This window comes from Choristoneura fumiferana, chromosome 4 (assembly GCF_025370935.1).
Source record: "Choristoneura fumiferana chromosome 4, NRCan_CFum_1, whole genome shotgun sequence".
In the NCBI taxonomy this organism is placed as follows: Eukaryota; Metazoa; Arthropoda; class Insecta; order Lepidoptera; family Tortricidae; genus Choristoneura; species Choristoneura fumiferana.
In genome coordinates, this window is record NC_133475.1 from 17498338 (window position 1) to 17516465 (window position 18128).

Sequence of the window (18128 nt, forward strand, 5' to 3'; positions counted from 1 at the left end):
TTGTTAGTCTGTGCCTTTGGTCTGTGCCATGTCCGTGCCAGTTTAAAAAATATATATTTTTCATGCATTCCATTCAGTAATCAGCAGGGCTACTACGAAACTCGAAACTCGAAGTCGATGTCGTGCGGTCCCTCTGAAACTTATACTATACGCGAGCGAGAGGGACGGTACGATACGAACTTCGAATTTCGAGTTTCGTAGTAGCCCTGCTGTTGGCCGTCCCGCTGACGATTATATTATTTTATACGGTACGATACGAACTTCGATTTCCGAATTTTGTAGTTGCCCCCCGGTCTTTATTGCATCGCTCCACGTTATTGATTTAGGAGTATAGGAAAGTTTTTTAAAAAATATTTTCGTTTGACATGAAATTGATCAAAAAGCGGGAAATAAATGTATACAAAATAAATTTGGTTAATTAAGATCATTAATTTCATGTTGATAATTGTGATACAACTATACATAAAATCTAAATTTAATCTGTTTCGTCTCTTTTCCACCCACTCGGTATAGGTGGTGTTATTATTATTTGTAATATTATAATGGTAGAATTACTTCTCTTAATTTACTAAAATCAATGTTCACCTTCGATCAAGGCTTGTCCTCGACCTGATTACCTACTTTCCACAAACAAAACTTTAATTTGATTCAGAGATATTCTACGCACGTGCCCCTTCATTCCCGGCCATTGAAAAGATTAATCAGTTTCGAAAACTTTGATATTCAACCACACGTAAATGAGAGTGAATGTTTGTTTTCAACCCCATTAGACTTCTAAAGCGATTATATTTTAAAATTAATTAACTTTTATAACAGAGAAAATATAACAAATTTTACATGTAATTAAATTAAATGAAATGCAAGTAAAACACTGACGGGTCTTTACAGATGGACAACGATGTGATCCTATATTCTATTCTAAGAGGGTACTGTGGGACTGTAACTAGGTAAGAGCTTAAGTACTGGGATCAACGCGCGTGACTTTAAACTTAGTTCAAAATAAACAACTTCTTCAATCATTTGGATTTATTTCAGAGCTTAAAAATACATTTACATAGCATAGCACCAGCCGCTTAGGCTATCGGGAGCAATCTGCGCTCCGGCATGTAATACCCGCTGTCAATCTAACCTGCCAAGTGGTCAGTTTTACCACCTGCCAGCGGTATACAGCCTAGTTCCTACATATCCCTCCTTCCTCACAGAGGTGGGGACCTAATCTACGGCCCTACCTAACGGGGACATTACAGACAGAAAAGGGTCTTTGCTAAAGACTAGTCACATCCTTTTCATGAAACTCTAGTCTATGTTACTACAATCATAAATAGGTTTATATATTTCAAAATTTTCAAATCAAGGATGGGACTTCGCCGCCCAAAAACCCCGAAACAAAAAAGGTACGGCGCCTTTTCAGTAAAAAGCCTAGCTACTAAAGACGCGTGACATTGCCTGTGCAACCCGGCACGTCATTCTTGCTTCATGCCCATCATCCTTCATCAGGTGATGAAGGTTCCTCAGCACCCCCTAGCGGAGTTGCCGTTCCACAACGACAGCAATAGCCGCTGGGTTTCCATCTTTTTATTATTTCACAGCCATGGATCCAAGTGTGGACCCCTGGGCAAGCTTCATCGGCGATCCCAGTTGGCTGTGTGAACTTCTGTTGCTTGAAAACTATTGAAAGGCACAGAAAATCAATCATTAAATACACCATCAATTAACACCACATATTTCTGGGCATATTGAACACATGAAGGTATGAAGTACTCCCACATGCTGAGATAAACTAAAACTACTCATTCTTTATATATAGAAATTCACATCATATATGATTACAGTTCACATTGGGAGATGTATGAACAGGCAATCTCATATTCGTGAAGTTGAATATGTAAACAATTATATTAAGTTCACTATGTAAATAAAAGTTATCTGTTTGGTTTTCCAGCGATGTCGTCAGACATCAGTTTTGACAAGAGCAGCTGGGAGCTGCCATCAGTTTTCATCAGCCACTGCATGGCTGCTGCAGATTGCCATCTCATTTCTGCATTTAATTAATTGATCTCCCAATATGAAAACACACGAAAAAAACATATATTAGTCACATAGTAATATTACAACACGCATTAGTCATATAAATTCATTATATCATTAATTTCCTACCTACTCAAAAAACTTTTAATTCAATTACCTATAATTATAAAATTCAATCGCAAAAAATAAATTTACAATGTTTACATTTGAATGACATTGTCAATCATTGGTCGTGTCAATTTTTTTCTAACCGTCGACACAGAACTTCTCGGGTGAACTTTTAAAAAGTTTTCAGTCAAACCACAAAGTTCATTCGGCTTGAGACAGCCATCACTTTCCGTCCCTTTCACTCCTAAATGAACGTTTTTAAATTTTATGTTTCGTTCATTTAGCGATCCTTGCTGCGAGAAAAACCTTTTATTAACATAACTTAGACAATGACGTGACTTTTTATTACCTTTTCTATGGAATCTATCAGGTTCGTTTCCGTTCTCACGTCGTTGCATTGCCACTCTTACATAACAACCAGAAGGTTCCTCTCGCTCCTTCATCAGACCTGCCGAACCCATCTGCAAATTTTCCGACTTTCGTACCCTTTCAGGCTTCGAGCTCAACTCGCCTTTTTCGCCATCCTTTTGCTCCATCTTTCTATCGATCCTCGATACTTTCCCAATCGACTTCGACTTCTCCAACTTTCCTTCACTCGAACCTGAAGCAAAAGAATTTAAAGCACGGAACCCTAACAATTTTTTTACTGATCGCGCTTTACTTTCCACGGTCAAGGAGTTAATTTGCTCGCACTCAACCTCTTTCATGGCAACTTGATTTGCACAAACCTTTTCAGTCAATAATGAAAAGTCGTTCGTGTCACTCAATTTTCGAATAAAATTGACACGGAATTTTTTATTCAGAGTCAAAGTATGACTACTAAAATCAATCATTGCATTATTTGCAGTCAAAAAATCTTGCCCTAGAATGCAAAAATTTGTGCCATCATTAATTACTAACAGTCTAATTCTACAATAATAATTATCTATCAAAATATATGTATTTACAATTCCTATAGGCTGAATCATGGAGCCTCCTGCTACGCGCAAAGGATCACTGAGCTTGTGCTCATATTTTAAATTAATTTCCTCTGCAAGGGAAACAGATATCAGTGACACATTGGCACCACTATCTACGAGGGCCTTGCAAATCCTGCCATTGAGCTCTACGGGCACAAACGTGTTCAGACTATTTTTCTCAACAGTACAAACATCGGGAAATTCACTAGAAAAAATCGTATTAATTTGGAAACCATCATTATTGCCTTGATCCCCTGATGCTGCTGCGGCACCGGCTGTAGCTGCCGCGGCCTCAAATTATACCTTCCATATGGCATACGTGATGTTCCCTGGTGTATTTCTTGCGGAAATACCATTGTTGGCGGCGTTTGGGACGTGTCATACTCCGAACGCGGCGTGAATCGAAGAGGTGGAGCATCTCCTTGCTCCCACGAGTGTTGATAATCTTTTGTAATATTAATCGGCAGTTCTACTTTATGTGTTTTCATGTGTAATTCTGTATTAAATACATCACACAATTGAAGAATCGTTTTTCTTAGCTCCTCCTTTGACGCGAACAATCTAGACGCTAAATGTAATTGCCATTGCGAATTAATAGACTTAATAAAATGCTTGATAAATCTGCCGTCTTCAGTGATTCCTGCTTTTAAAGCTAACCTTTCTAGCTCATAATAAAATGATAGTAGCGGTTCTTTCGGCTCCTGCTTTCTATAATAAAAAGACTGTGCATAGTCTTCTTGCGACGGGAATTGTTCTACTAATCCCTTCTTTATTAAATCATACGACTCCAACGTCGTGAAATTGGCCTTGTACCAGGACAACGCAGGCCCTTCTAAGTAGAGTGCGATCGCTACTCGCTTCTGATCTGCGGACCAATTCTTTATGATCGCAATAGTTTCAAATGGTGGATAAAATCGTCCACATCCGAATATCCTGCGAATTTTTCCGCCATCTTCTTTCTTCTCCGTAATAAAATTATCTGCCCGCAAATTCTATTAAACACTGGGATAGAGGAAAAAATAAAATAACTCACAGTTGCTTCCTCAAAAATCGATACATTTACCAAATTGCTTCACTTTTCATGCGCTTTTTTGTCATCAAAGCTCGTCTTTTCTTAACAATTGTCCATAGACCGCTGGAATCGCTGCGGTACTCCGTCGTCCTCTGAAGCGATAGCTAAAACATAAAAAGTACACCGACCGCGCCTAACTCCACCACTTGTGGGGACTGTAACTAGGTAAGAGCTTAGGTACTGGGGATCAACGCGCGTGACTTTAAACTTAGTTCAAAATAAACAACTTCTTCAATCATTTGGATTTATTTCAGAGCTTAAAAATACATTTACATAGCATAGCACCAGCCGCTTAGGCTATCGGGAGCAATCTGCGCTCCGGCATGTAATACCCGCTGTCAATCTAACCTGCCAAGTGGTCAGTTTTACCACCTGCCAGCGGTATACAGCCTAGTTCCTACAGTAGCCTCCGTGATGTAGACAAGTAATAAAGACTGTAATGTTTTATAGAAAGATCCTCATCCCGTTGGGTTTTTTAAATCGGCTCCTAATTGTGTGAAATAAAGGATAGAATTTATGCGCAATATTTTTGGAGATAACATAGCATATAGATAGTATGCAACTTTTATATAGCATGCAATAGCATGGTCGACACCTCATGCAAAAACCAGTTATCACATACTACTTTTGAACAAATATACCTTATGTCTGTCTACAATCAGTGTACGTCGACGATGTTCTTGAACCGATCGGTCAGCAAAACAAAGGAAATGGGAAAGAATTCGTGTCAATAGATCGAAGCGTCGCATACCTGCGGGCCAGAGAAATTAGAGCTGGTTTACATGAGGGCATAGTCTACAGTTTCAAAGAGAATTCTACTAAAATTAAACTTGTGAAAATTACGTGTATCATTTGAAATGCGACGCAATATTTTTCCCAAATTTTTCATTTCCCAGGTGATACTAAGGACGAACGATTTTCTTTAAAGTAAGTACTGCTTTAGGATTGTTGATAAAACTAACCCAGCTTTTAGGGTTCAACGTTATAATCTCGAAATATGACATCCTGTACAACCCTACGAGTATAGGTTAGGTTTCTTCGGAATAGTTTATAGTTTCAGAAAGCTCCAGAAAAAAAGAGTGTAAGTCTATGATAACGTGTATTGTTAATAGCAATTTTCTCACGTTCAAAATTGCTAATTTTAATTCGGATTTTTTCAATGTTTTAATCGGGGTTGTTATTTTTTTATAACAAAATACCACTATCGAGGTATGCAAGAGATGCGAAGAAGAGATGCGTACGGCCAAAAGATACGACTCCAAATCCCGTCCGATGCTACTTTTTAGAGTTCCGTACCAAAAGGGTGCCATCTGAACCCTATTACTGACTTCACTGTCTGTCTGACCATCCGTCTGTCACAGGGCTCTATCTCTTGAGTCGTAGACACTTGAAATTTTCACAGATTATGTATTACTGTGGCCGCTATATTAGCAAATACTAAAACCAATAAAATCAATAATAATTTAAGAGGCTCCCATACAACAAACATGATTGTTTTGCCGTTTTTTCCTTTATATTAATAACGGCAACAGGTAGACGCATGAAAAGTTCACAGAATCTTTAGTTGTATAATCAACTTAGAAATAAATAATTTAATTAAAATAAATAAATATTTAAGGGGGGCTCCTATACAACAAACTTGATTTTATTGCCGTTTTTTTGCTAATGTCTAAAGTTGTATAGATAATGATACGGAACCCTTCGTGCGCGAGTGTCTCGCACTTCGCCGGTTTTTTTTTACTTATTTTTTTAATTTTTACGCCATTTATCTTCGATAAGTATATCCGTAGTTAGTATCCTATTCATGGAAGCAACATGAAAATTATTATACCCGACTTGCGTCAAATTTTGCATCCTCGACGTTTCTTGTTATAACGTCAAATACACTAAAGTTAATTACAATATGCTCAGGTAGAATCGCCGAGTCACCCCATTAAGAACGCCATGACACAGTTATGTCATGAGTTCAAGGAAAACCATGACGCAAGGCAAGTTCGTGTTAACTTTATTAACATGTCGTACAAAGGTTTGGGGACGTAATGGATGTAAGTGGAAGCTTCTATTACTTTCTCTTTGCCCGCTTATAAGCCCATGCTATTTGTCATCACAAGAAAAACCGGCCAAGAGCGTATTGGACACGCCCAAAAGAGGGATCCGTAGCCATTACAAAAAAATTAAGTAATATGTTTCTAAGGATTTCGTATTTTGTATGGAATATTCCAAGTTTAGGTATATTTTATACCTTGCTGAAATTTTCTCTTAAATCTACTAATAATTCTCAAGAAAACTTAACCGTTATAGTTTTCCTTGTAATTTTGATATATTTACTACCGTCCTGTTTTTTTTTCAAATTTTTCCACCCATCGGTTTAGATTTAAGAGGGGATGGGACGCTCGATTTTAATGAAAATTTGCGCTTTAAAGTTGAATATTTTGCAAACGAATCCCTGAATCAAAAAATCGTTCTGGCAACCCCTTAATGGTTTTAAAATACCTATCCAACGATACCCCACACTATAAGGTTGGATGTGAAAAAAAAAATCACCCCCACTTTTTTTTATTGTACCATTTTGTCAGCATAGTTTACATATATATTCGTGCAAAATTACAGCTTTCTAGCATTGACAGTCCCTGAGCAAAGCTGCGGACGGACAGACAGACAGACATGGCGAAACTATAAGGGTTCCGTTTAAGCCATTTTGGCTACGGAACCCTAAAAAGGATTGTCCTGCCATTTTGGTACACGATTTGTTTGGATCTTGTATCTACCTGGAGTTTTAATGATAGAAAAAATGCATCTATCAGTTGGATTACTTTAAATATATTCATCATGGTTAGCCGTAAGCCGTCCACTATCAGACATATGCCTCCCCCATAGAGCTCTAGTTGCTTTCGACCGCATTCTCCATCTCTTTCTACCCTAGTCTTATAACACGTAACAGAAAAAACCGTTGGTGAACGTCCTACGCTACGCTTCCATTAGAGAATTTTAAAGAAGAAAGAATTATTGTCAGTGATACTCGTTCTTCTACGAATCTCCTCATTTCTGATTCGATCCCGTGGAGAAACCCCGAAGCTGCATAGCTCGCTGAGCAACTCGGGCAACGCTGAGCAACAAGAAGGGTTTACTCTGCGAAAATAAAGTCAAGAGCCACACAACGTAATAAATATAATTCAGACACCGCTTTGCGGATAATTAAGAAAATTAGTACCTACTAATTAACTTTGTATTTACTCCGCAAACTCAGTGTTAGGCTTCTTCAAGACTTGAGTACCATTTACAAGTTGCCACAAACGAATTCGTTGGTATAGTATGTCCCTTTCAAATACACTTTGCAAGAGAGAGACTTGCTAGCATGAAGAACTAGAAATAAAGAGCGTGGCAGTAACCGTGTTGTTTTCATTATTATTCGGACTGTTATTGTAATTAGGCTCGTAGGTTCCTTCGAGAGAGAGAGAGAGAGAGAGAGAGATAGTGAGAATTTGTCGGAAAACAATATTTTTATGTACCTACTGCGTGGAAAAATTTAAAGGTGCTATTTTGTATATACTTAGGTTAATGCTAGTTAATCTGTAACTAATGTGTCAGTTTAATTAAATACTTACTGAAGAAATTAAAAATAGAAATTGAGAACGTCACGTGTACAAAAAAAAATTGTCTTACGGAACCAATGTATGCAATAATCATCATAACACTAATTCACACATATCACTCTATGCACAAGTTTAGTGACATAGATCTTTGCGAACGTTTGTTTCTTTATTTTTAACTCTAAAGATTAATAATGTTTGAGAGCCACTCAAAGTAAACTATAAAATATTAAATGATATTTTTATTTTTTTCTGCACAAAAGTTAGAAACTTAACTAATTAATAACTATTTTGATAAGAAATTTTTAGTCAGACATTAGATACACAGAAACTTGACATCAAATTCACTAAAAACTTCTTTTACCTAAAATGTAAATAAAAAAACCTGTAAATATATTATATTCAATTCGCTATCTGTTTATGCTAAAGCCTTAAAAAAAGACCATTGCAGACACCCGTGGTCCCAAAAGAAGGCGCAGGAATGCCTCCGTATAATTCTTACGTAATTTATGGGCGATTCCGAACGGTCGTTACAGTAATTTGGAGAACAGGGGGCTATTACGATATTGCTACATTTGCTGTATTTAATTTTGGTTTGTAGAAACTTGAAATTCAGTAATTGTCGATTATTTTGTTCGAAATGTTAAATATTATGCATACTTTTTAGTATAAAAAACGACTTTAAAAAGCTAACACCTGGCAATTGAACAATTCGCAGTCTGTAGACTATGAAACAAGAAAACATTTTTCTATGATATTCCTGGTTGCAAACTTTACCATACCACCTTTCTCAACAATTGATTTTATTTTACAAAACGTTTACGCAGAGAACGAAACGTTCACAGAGGTATATTACAATCATTCTGCTATAACTCATGTTGAATTTTTAAGATCAGAAATTCATTTTTTTATAGACTTGTCAAAATATCGTTTCATATTATGTTCTTGCCCCGTCTTCTGATTCGTTTGTAGCATTCCGTCGCTTACAAAAGAGAAGAGTTGCGCATCTTTTGTTTATAAAGGTTTTCACAGCTTATTATTTGGTACTGCAGATCAGCAAAATTTATTGATAAAAAAAGTAAATACAATCATTTCCTGATTGACCAAAACACCAGATTTACTTTTTTAATTTCACGTGTGTTTAGAATACCGGCCCGCACGTCAGCCGTTATCTCTCGTTAGAGTACCCGTATTGTCTCCCCTCGGACTGTATTAGGAGTCATTCCGCTTGTGGGCTTATTTTTGTAATGTTAGCCAAATTGACTTAAAATAGAACCCCCTGCATTTACATATCACTTATGCCATTCTCTGTGCCAGTTTTTGATTAAGTCGTTTTAGGAGGGAAATGAATTTTATGAAACTTGTTGTATAGTTCATAATAAAAAGTAGTTGAAGTGTTAATCCAAAACACACCTATTTACGTGCTACTGAACAACATTAGTTCCTTCAGCGACATTTAAAAATAATTAGTTTTTTTTAAATTTTATTACGCTTTTAAGTTTATTCGAAGAAGCAATATAATTGTAAAGCAAAACGCTTGATATTTGTAGCGTGACAGACGACGTCAGTTGTGTTCAGGATGGCGTACATTGATAGCAGTATTTAATTTGTATGAAAAAAGGAAAAATCAAAGACTCCATTACTTTTAAAAGTCGCTGAACTAATGTTGTTCAGATTGCCGAGGACGATCTATGTTTTAATTTTTTGCTCGTATTACAGGCCACACCCGTTATATACATACACTCGTAGGTATGTTACTAATGTTCGTATTTTTGATTAAATTGCGACTAATATCTTGAACTATTTTATGGTAAAACGTTTGATACTAAATGATGTTCAAAATTTTGAAGCCAAAGGTAACACAAGCTTTACAATGTAACCTTTGTGGAAGTTGTCAATTTCCAACTTCCGTGTAGAATAGAATTCATTGAATTTCTGAGAAAAGCTGCACAGGGTTTGATGTCAATCTGAGGGCACGGTAGTGAATCCGCTAACTAAGACGAAGAAATTATGCTGTAACTTTTCTCGAACCTAAACCTTCATAGCTTCATCCCAGACAGCTCCAGAAAGCCCAAATTTCTAGAATAAAGTGTAGTTAAGGCACTTATGAAATGCGCTAAGTTTCATTTATCTACCTTTTACACTTTAGATTTTATAGGCAACTAAAATACGACGATTTGGCCACACTCACTCATTAAAACCTCTACTGTATTGCCCGATATCCTAGAAAGATGATATTAGATAACAGACATTAGGATTTATAATACCATGAACAGAAAATTTTACTATTTTTTTATATTTTTTTTACTTTTTAATTTTAATGTATTTCAATTAAACTTTTTATGTAATGTGCGAGGTCCGAATTAAATATTTCTGTCTTTCTTTCTTTCTTTCAAAATTAAATTAAAGGGTTAGCAAACTTACTCGTGGGTCTTAGGGGCTCGGCTTTTCATGGAATTTGATAACTTTTTTTACATCAAAAGCATTGTGAGCTTGTGAGTCTTGGCCGCCGATTTCACATGAAACGTTTTTGGCAAGATTGTAATTAACTTCAACTTATTGATCAATCATGCCAGTTTCAATTATTATTATTTGCTAACAGAATCAATTACAATTAGCAGGTTTATTAAAACACAATCAAATTGTTATTAAATTCGGCCGACGTAATCATTGTTCGGCCAACGTAATAATGGCAGGAAATGAGAACGAGTTTACTTACTTATTTAGTTAATAAAATTAAGTTTTATTCAAAATTTGATATTCACATTTACATACAAGCTTTTATTTTAGATGCGATGTTTGTTTATATGTATGAATAGCTCAAATTTTGCACGTCGAATTTCGCCCAGTAAAAGTAATCGAATTAAGTTAAATTTGGCACCGTAAAGTAAAAAAAAGGTTTGTAAAAAAGGTTGCCTGGAAGAGATCGCTCTTAAGCAATTAGGCCGCCTATTGTTTACCTCGTAGTTTTCTTTTTGTGTACGTGTTTTCTGTGTCGCTTACTATTTCTCGTGTACAGTAAATGGTCATTGTATTGTGTTGTATTGTTGGTTGGATAATATCGGAAATACAGTAAACAAAAAAATTACAAAAGCTTAAGGCTCAAACAGACTACGTCATTTTAACGCTACACTTAATATGTACACGAAGTGTGTCACGTCCATTACGACTTCGAGTATTGAGTGTACCGTGTAAAGTATCATACCTAGTCTAAACTTAACTGTTGGCTGCAGCTGTATATCAGCGCTGTGGTTCCGTACCTCAGCATTGTATCAACAATGATGCAAATTTAGCAGCAATCTACAAGCTTTCTTTCAAAAATGAGTCACTTCAGGCCATATCCCAAAATACTTGTATAAATCGTGAAGGACTCCTTGGGTGAAAAAAAAAAAACCAATTGACCTAGTCCCAAACTAAGTAAAGCTTTTACTATGGATACTAGGCAACGGATGCTTATATAAATAAATACATACTTAAATACATGTCATATTGAACATCCGAGACCCGAGAGCAAACATTCGCATTATTAATACAAATATTATTATCATTATTATTGCAGATCATTGGGTGTAAGCTTAACTATGATGGATTAACATATTTTTGAGAATATCACTTTTTTGTGGTAGTCTTCATCATCATCATCATCAGCCGGAAGACGTCCACTGCTGGACAAAGGCCTCCCCCTTAGAACGCCACAATAAACGACAACTCGCCACTTGCATCCACCGGTTTCCCGCCACTCTCACGATGTCGGCAGTCCACCTGGTGGGAGGCCTGCCAACGCTTCGTCTTCCGGTTCGTGGTCGCCACTCGAGGACTTTTCTCCCCCAACGGTTAACGGTTAACGGTTTGTGGTAGTAAAGTAAATTAATTAAACTTTAACAATTTCCTTTGTTCCGCTGCAAGTTGTCTCGATAAAATGCAAGTCTTTGTTTCTTCAAACAGTCAAGCAGATTCTTTTGCATTTTTCGCTTCGAAGTCTTGTTGCTGCTATAGTGGCATTATCTTAACAACTTTTTAAAAACATATTCGTTGTAAATATGTATATATTTGAAGAAAAATAAATTAAACTGAGATTAATTAGTTGGTTTTAAAAAGGCTGCTATGAGATGAACAATCACGGCGCGAATTAGGGAATTAGCAAGATCTCAAGGGTGAAATGATCATTCTTGTAATTCTGGATTTTGATCATTGCAAAAGTTTGGATGTTTCTCACTTAACAAAAATGTTTCAATAAATTTGGACAAAATTTGGCCCACGCATAGCCTATAACCTGAATTAACTAATTAGGTATTTTATTTTTAATTTTCATTTATTTTTCTAATTAAACCTATATAAGTAGCAACTTTTACCTATAATTTTAAGTCTAATTTGAGGAATCTATAAATTTACATCGACTATACAGAAACTTTTTGAATTTAATCTTAAATCCAGGCAAAAACTTATGACAAAAATAGAACGAAACACCATACTGACCCTTTGCACGTAAAAATTGTTGATCAAAACAAAACCAACTACCGTAAACAATTTCGGCAAAAGATCGCAAAAGGCTGCGAAAATCTGCGGATGGCGGAAAATTGTCGAAATAGCCCTGCCCTGCCGTATAATCCCGGCTCAAAGGTCGTTGCAGTCATACAATGCATTATGCAGGAGGCTTTTCGACGCCTGCACTGAGGGGCTAAGTTAGGAGTCGGGGGATATTGAAGATTATAGCTACCGCTTTGTGAAGTTATAGGATCAACTGGAGTCAGATCATGGACGGATGTTTTGTTTATAGAAGTAATTTCAATCTACAAGCGACCCCTGGCTTCATATAGTGTGTAATGTATAAATTATCAAGAGTTTGATTAAAGCTGTAAGTATAGTAAGTGTTGGTTACTTATTACTGTCAACTGGAATAAGTACCTATGTTTTTTATTGCTTCTAGTCGCTATCGTTCGGTGATTCGCGAAAGTCGCAGATTGCAAACGTTTAAATAATTTCATGTTGTTTCTAACGTTATTTAGTTGTTAAATTGGCTATTATTAACATGTGACCTTTGCATGTTTTATTCATGCTGTTTGTTTCGTAGATCGTCTCCTGTTCTATTCGACATTGTATATTTTGTAAGCCATCGTAAGTATTTTGTAGTGTAAGAAGTCGGGTTACTAGTTCTTCGTAAGTATGTAAGTTTTGTTCATCTTGAAATGCGTTGTTCGTTTTAGTAAATACACCGCGTAGGGTGGCACGCGCACGTTTTCCTTTCTTCAAATCAAACGACATCGTCGCCAATTTGTTAAGTAATTAAATTAATAAAATGTACATCTCCTTATTAGGATAAATATATATTTAGAATGACAGTCTAAGTCATCAACAACTGTAACTAAGAAACCATTCAAATCAAATATGTTACATTATGAATATTAATTTTAATTTTATAGTAAGATTAAAAGTAAATCGTGTCAATGATGAAATATTTTTTAATTTATTTATCTAATACCTTTAAACGAGCAATTCTTGTATCCTCCAACGATTTCGATGAAATTTGGTATTTGGGGTTTTCGGGGATGACAAATCGATCTAGCTTGTCCTTATCTCTGGGGAAACGATTATTATCGAGTTTTAGCACGAGAAAAGCTCGGTCGCCCAAGTACTTTATTTAATATAATAAGGATTAAACATAACAGGTGAAGTACTCAAGGCCTTTTAATTTTTTTTTCTACATTTAAAACTATGCCAATGTGAAACGAAAAACTTCGAAATAATAATAGTAATAAGAATAATAAAGAATAAAAACAGAAAATCACTTGAAAAATAAATGACAAGTCACGTAATAACAATAATAATAAGAAGATTTCGTATCAAAATTAAGTGAAATTAATTTATTTGATATCATCGCTTTCTCTTCATACTTGAGGCGCAGTCCTCTCAAAAGACCTCTCTATGAAACAAATCGAAACAATTTTAAAGTTAAAACGTTTCAACGCTTTGTTCACTTTTATTATTAGAGAAGTAAGTATTTTTAAATGCTTGTTTTAAGATAAAATAAAATATCAAATCTTAATTTAAGTTAAAGGTCGTTTTTAAGTAGGTAAATGTTAGCTTACACAAGTATATTTAAACTAAGGAAAAACTAATGGCTGTTACAGGTAAATTAAAGGATGGGAGATACAAGATGTAACAAAAGAAAAAGATGCATCCCTGAGTCCCAAGAATAAGAAAATAAAATCACGAATGTTTAGATTGATGCAGGAAAATTAGCTTAATTCCTCGGCTTTGCACTCGAACAAGGACAAAACAGGCTAGTTTCCGTGAGAATTTCGTAAAATCTAAAATAATTGGTAAACATGCACGTAACTACGTAGTCGTAGTATACCGGGTGTGGCCTGTAAATAAGAGAAAAAATTTAAAATATAGATCGAGATCGTCCTCGTCAAACTGAACAACATTAGTTCAGCGTGTTTTAAAAATAATGGAGGCTGAATTTTCCTGTTTTCATACAAATTAAATACTGCTATCAATGTACGCCATCCTAGAACCCGACTGACGTCGCCTGTCACGCTACAAACATCAAGAATTTTGCTTCACATTGCTTCCTCGAATAAACTTAAGTGTAATAAAAATTAAAAAACTAATTATTTTTAAGAGTCGCTGAACTAATGTTGTTCAGTTTGAGGATTATGATCTATGATTTAATTATTTGCTCATATTACAGGCCACACTCGGTATAGATGACAAAATGAAGGCAACAAAAAGTACAATCAGAAAAAGCTGGTATTAAAGAATTTTTGTTAAAAAAACTTTTTTTATGTATTTCCTAGTGCACTAGAGGAAAGTTTATGCTTACTCAAATTTCATGTTTCTTAGCTTCAGTGTTTAAGGCTGTGCGTATTTAGTCATTCAGTCAGTAACGTTACATTTTATAGGTAAAGGTACAGTGAACGTCATAAATAAGTGATCATTTTTGTGCCTTGTCACTTTAAAGTCATGTTTGAAAAGCCATACGAATGTGTAAAGACTGAAAGCGACAAGGTACAGAAATGATCACTTATTTATGACGTTGACTGTACCTACCCGAAATAGGTCAAGTAATGTTTTTTCCCCTTTAAACGAAAATACGTTAAAGTGATGGCTACGATAAAAAACTTACATTAGATACTGATACTTTTAGACATCCCAATTAAAGATAGTAAAACCCTCATTCCTAAACCAAATAGGCCTTCATTAATATTCATTTCGTTTTAATAATGATAATGATGCTAACCTTTACCGACTTTCCGTTTAGGTAAAAGGCTTAAGTGTCCAATATAAGTCAATTATAATGGGTTTCAAATGTCCACTTACCCCAATAAAGGAAAGGAAATAATTTAAAAGGAAATGGAAGCAAATTATTTTTAAGCAGAAATACTTCGCTTTCATAATTTTGTTCAGTAATGGTAGAGAGCGATAATTTAGAAGCGACTATTAAAGTGAAGTTGATAAAAATTAAATTTTGTTTTTATTTTTCATTAAAGATGGTAAACATATTTGGTTATTTAGGTTCTTTTGCTTTCATGTTGAGACCAATTTTCATTCGAATATTCTTTAGAAGATACTCATCATCATCATCATCATCCCAGCCTGTAAACGTCCCACTGCTGGGAACAGGCCTCCTCTCAGATCAAGAGGGCTTGGGCCATAGTTCCCACGCGGGCCCAGTGCGGATTGGGAACTTCGCACGCAACATTGAATTGCTTCGCAGGTTTGTGCAGGTTTCCTCACGATGTTTTCCTTCACCACAAAGCTCGTGGTAAATTTCAAATGTAATTCCGCACATGAATTTCGAAAAACTCAGATGTGCGAGACGGGGTTCGAACCCACGACCCTCTGCTTGAGAGGCGATAGGTCAAACCACTAGGCAACCACGGCTTCTACTTCTAGAAGATACTAATCAACATAAAAATGACACAAGTAAATAGGAAATAGTTGGATTACCAGAAACAGTTTTCAAAAGGTTCTAATTTATTTTTGTACGGACACTACTACCTATTAAGATTGTTTTTTTGGAATCTTTTTGTATTTTTTATTTCAATTCCAAATTTTTACTTTTACGGTCATCCCGTAAAACCGAAATTGAAAATACAAACTGAAATATAGATGCACAGAAAAAACAGAAAAATAAGACCATCACTGGGAATCGAACCCAGGTCCTCGGTAATCCGTACCGCGTGCTATACCGCTACACCACTGATGGTCAACGATACCGACACGAATTTCCCTATGCACCTCATATCTCAGCTTGTGTTTCTTACTTAGTCATCTATAAGCAAACTTTCAACTACTTATCAATGATTGGTTTAACTTTTTTATTTTTTATTTTCCAAATTTTTTCTTTTACGCATCCCGTAAAACCGAAATTGAAAATACAAACTGAAATATAGATGCACAGAAAAAACAGAAAAATAAGACCACGGGATGACCGTAAAAGTAAAAATTTGGAATTGAAATAAAAAATACAAAAAGATTCCAAAAAACCAATCTTAATTTGATTGCTTAGAAACGATATCTCTTGTCCGGGTGAGCGGTTAGTTCCAAAGGAATGCCGAAAAAAGTTTGAGGGCTTACGGCATAGATGTCGCTAGCGTCGCTGCTTAAGTGACTAAGTAAGAAACACAAGCTGAGATATGAGGTGCATAGGGAAATTCGTGTCGGTATCGTTGACCATCAGTGGTGTAGCGGTATAGCACGCGGTACGGATTACCGAGGACCTGGGTTCGATTCCCAGTGATGGTCTTATTTTTCTGTTTTTTCTGTGCATCTATATTTCAGTTTGTATTTTCAACTACTACCTATGTCAATTATGGCTTGATTGAGAATTTTTAAGAGTTTATTTTTATACTCGAGGTTCACAGTTCAGCAATGAAGAAGAAATCAGTTTGGGATTAGTTATTTCATTCACAAATATAAAGCCCGTCAATGCAAATTCTTATAATCATTGTTTCTATCTTAGCCTAAAAATCAACTAAAACTTTATTAAAAACATGATTTTTTATTTATTAATGATCTTAACTATAATAACTCAATATAATAATGATAGAAAGCTACCATTATTTTAATGCGTAAAAGAGACGAAGTCATTGGCCGTGTTTAATTAAGGCCCCCGAATGTAAGTAAAATAAATCAAACGTGGCCTTCCCCGTTTTAACGTTATTTTACTTGTCCAGGGTGATGTGACGCAGAAGTGGAACACCATTCATTTCAAAGTTGAAGAAGCCGTTGTTGTATGGTAACGTTTAAATGAGCTCTTAAGTACCTACCTGGTGATAAAGATTGCACAACGGTCTTCGGAAAAAGACAATTGGCTGTTGACGACGATTTCCGAACACTGACGGCCGTCATTTATTAAGTGACGTTTATATCAAATAAATACTGCACCTTTATGGACTTAATTTGTTTACGTCAAATTAATGGCATGTTAACTTCGGATATATAGAGAGCTGATGCAACTACTAGAAAAAGGATAGTTCTCTCTTTTTAGGGTTCGGGAGTCAAAATGGCAAAAACGGAACCCTTATAGTTTCGCCATGTCTGTCTGTCTGTCTGTCCGTCCGCGGCTTTGCTCAGGGAGTATCAATGTTAGAAAGCTGTAATTTTGTACGGATATATAAATAAACTATGCCGACAAAATAATACAATTAAAAATTTAAAAAAAATTTTTTTTAGGGTACCTCCCATAGACGTAATGTGGGGGTGATTTTTTTTTCTCATCTGACCCTATCGTGTGGGGTGTCGTTGGATAGGTCTTTTAAAATCATTAGGGGTTTGCAAAGACGATTTTTTTGATTCAGTGATTTGTTTGCGAAATATCCAACTTTAAGGTGCAAATTTTCATTAAAATCGAGCGTCCCCCCCTCTAAAATCTAAACCGGTAGGTGGAAAAATTTGAAAAAATTCAGGATGATTTGAAAATATACCTAAACTTGGAAGGTTCCGTATAAAATAGAAAAATATGACTTAATTATTTCGTAATGGCTACGGAACCCTATTTTGAGCTTATCCGACACGCTCTTGGCCGGGATTTTTCCCTAAGATGCCATTGCACAATTTAAAGTTTTGGGCGGTTTCAACAACTCTTTATTGTATATTTTCATCTGAATGCTTCCGTACTCTATTGCACCTGTACAACGACTGACAATAAGTAGTGTGTGACAACGCTCTACGAAGCCGAAATTAGCCGAGTCTCTTTCCAAAGACCGTTGTGCAATCTTTATGGCCGGTACTTGTATAGCCTTTGCCCATTGTTTCGCTCGCTTTAGCCATTAAATCTGACTTAAATTGAAAATTCCGGGATTCTGAACGGCAATCTGAACTACGAGTATGTGAAACTCAGGATGGGCGTGTACAGTCAAGTGC

General features: G+C 35.8%; 1 protein-coding gene across 4 annotated transcripts; it reads right to left on the minus strand.

Annotated features, from left to right (window-relative positions):
* Positions 1–982: 982 nt before the first annotated feature.
* On the minus strand, positions 983–4578 carry LOC141427573 (uncharacterized). 4 transcript variants are annotated; one of them, XR_012451333.1, is made up of 2 exons: positions 4129–4578; positions 983–2038 (listed from the first exon to the last, which is right to left on the minus strand). XR_012451333.1 is itself a non-coding variant. In XM_074087150.1 (2 exons), the coding sequence occupies exons 1-2, from the start codon at positions 2967–2969 to the stop codon at positions 1923–1925; spliced, it is 600 nt and encodes a 199-aa protein (XP_073943251.1). In that variant the 5' UTR covers positions 2970–3077; the 3' UTR covers positions 997–1922. The 4 variants fall into 4 exon arrangements, 1 of the variants encoding a protein (XP_073943251.1); XR_012451332.1 differs by lacking the exon at positions 4129–4578 and adding an exon at positions 2186–2479; XR_012451331.1 differs by lacking the exon at positions 4129–4578 and adding an exon at positions 2158–2479.
* Positions 4579–18128: the final 13550 nt, after the last annotated feature.

What these genes read in the sequence shown, in the direction of transcription:
- LOC141427573 (XM_074087150.1), bottom strand. Translation starts at nt 2,969, where the DNA reads ATGATTGATTTTAGTAGTCATACTTTGACTCTGAATAAAAAATTCCGT. An exon ending in TGATAGATTCCATAGAAAAG is followed by an intron (nt 2,039 to 2,485) that starts GTAATAAAAAGT and finishes AATTAAATGCAG; the next exon opens with AAATGAGATGGCAATCTGCA.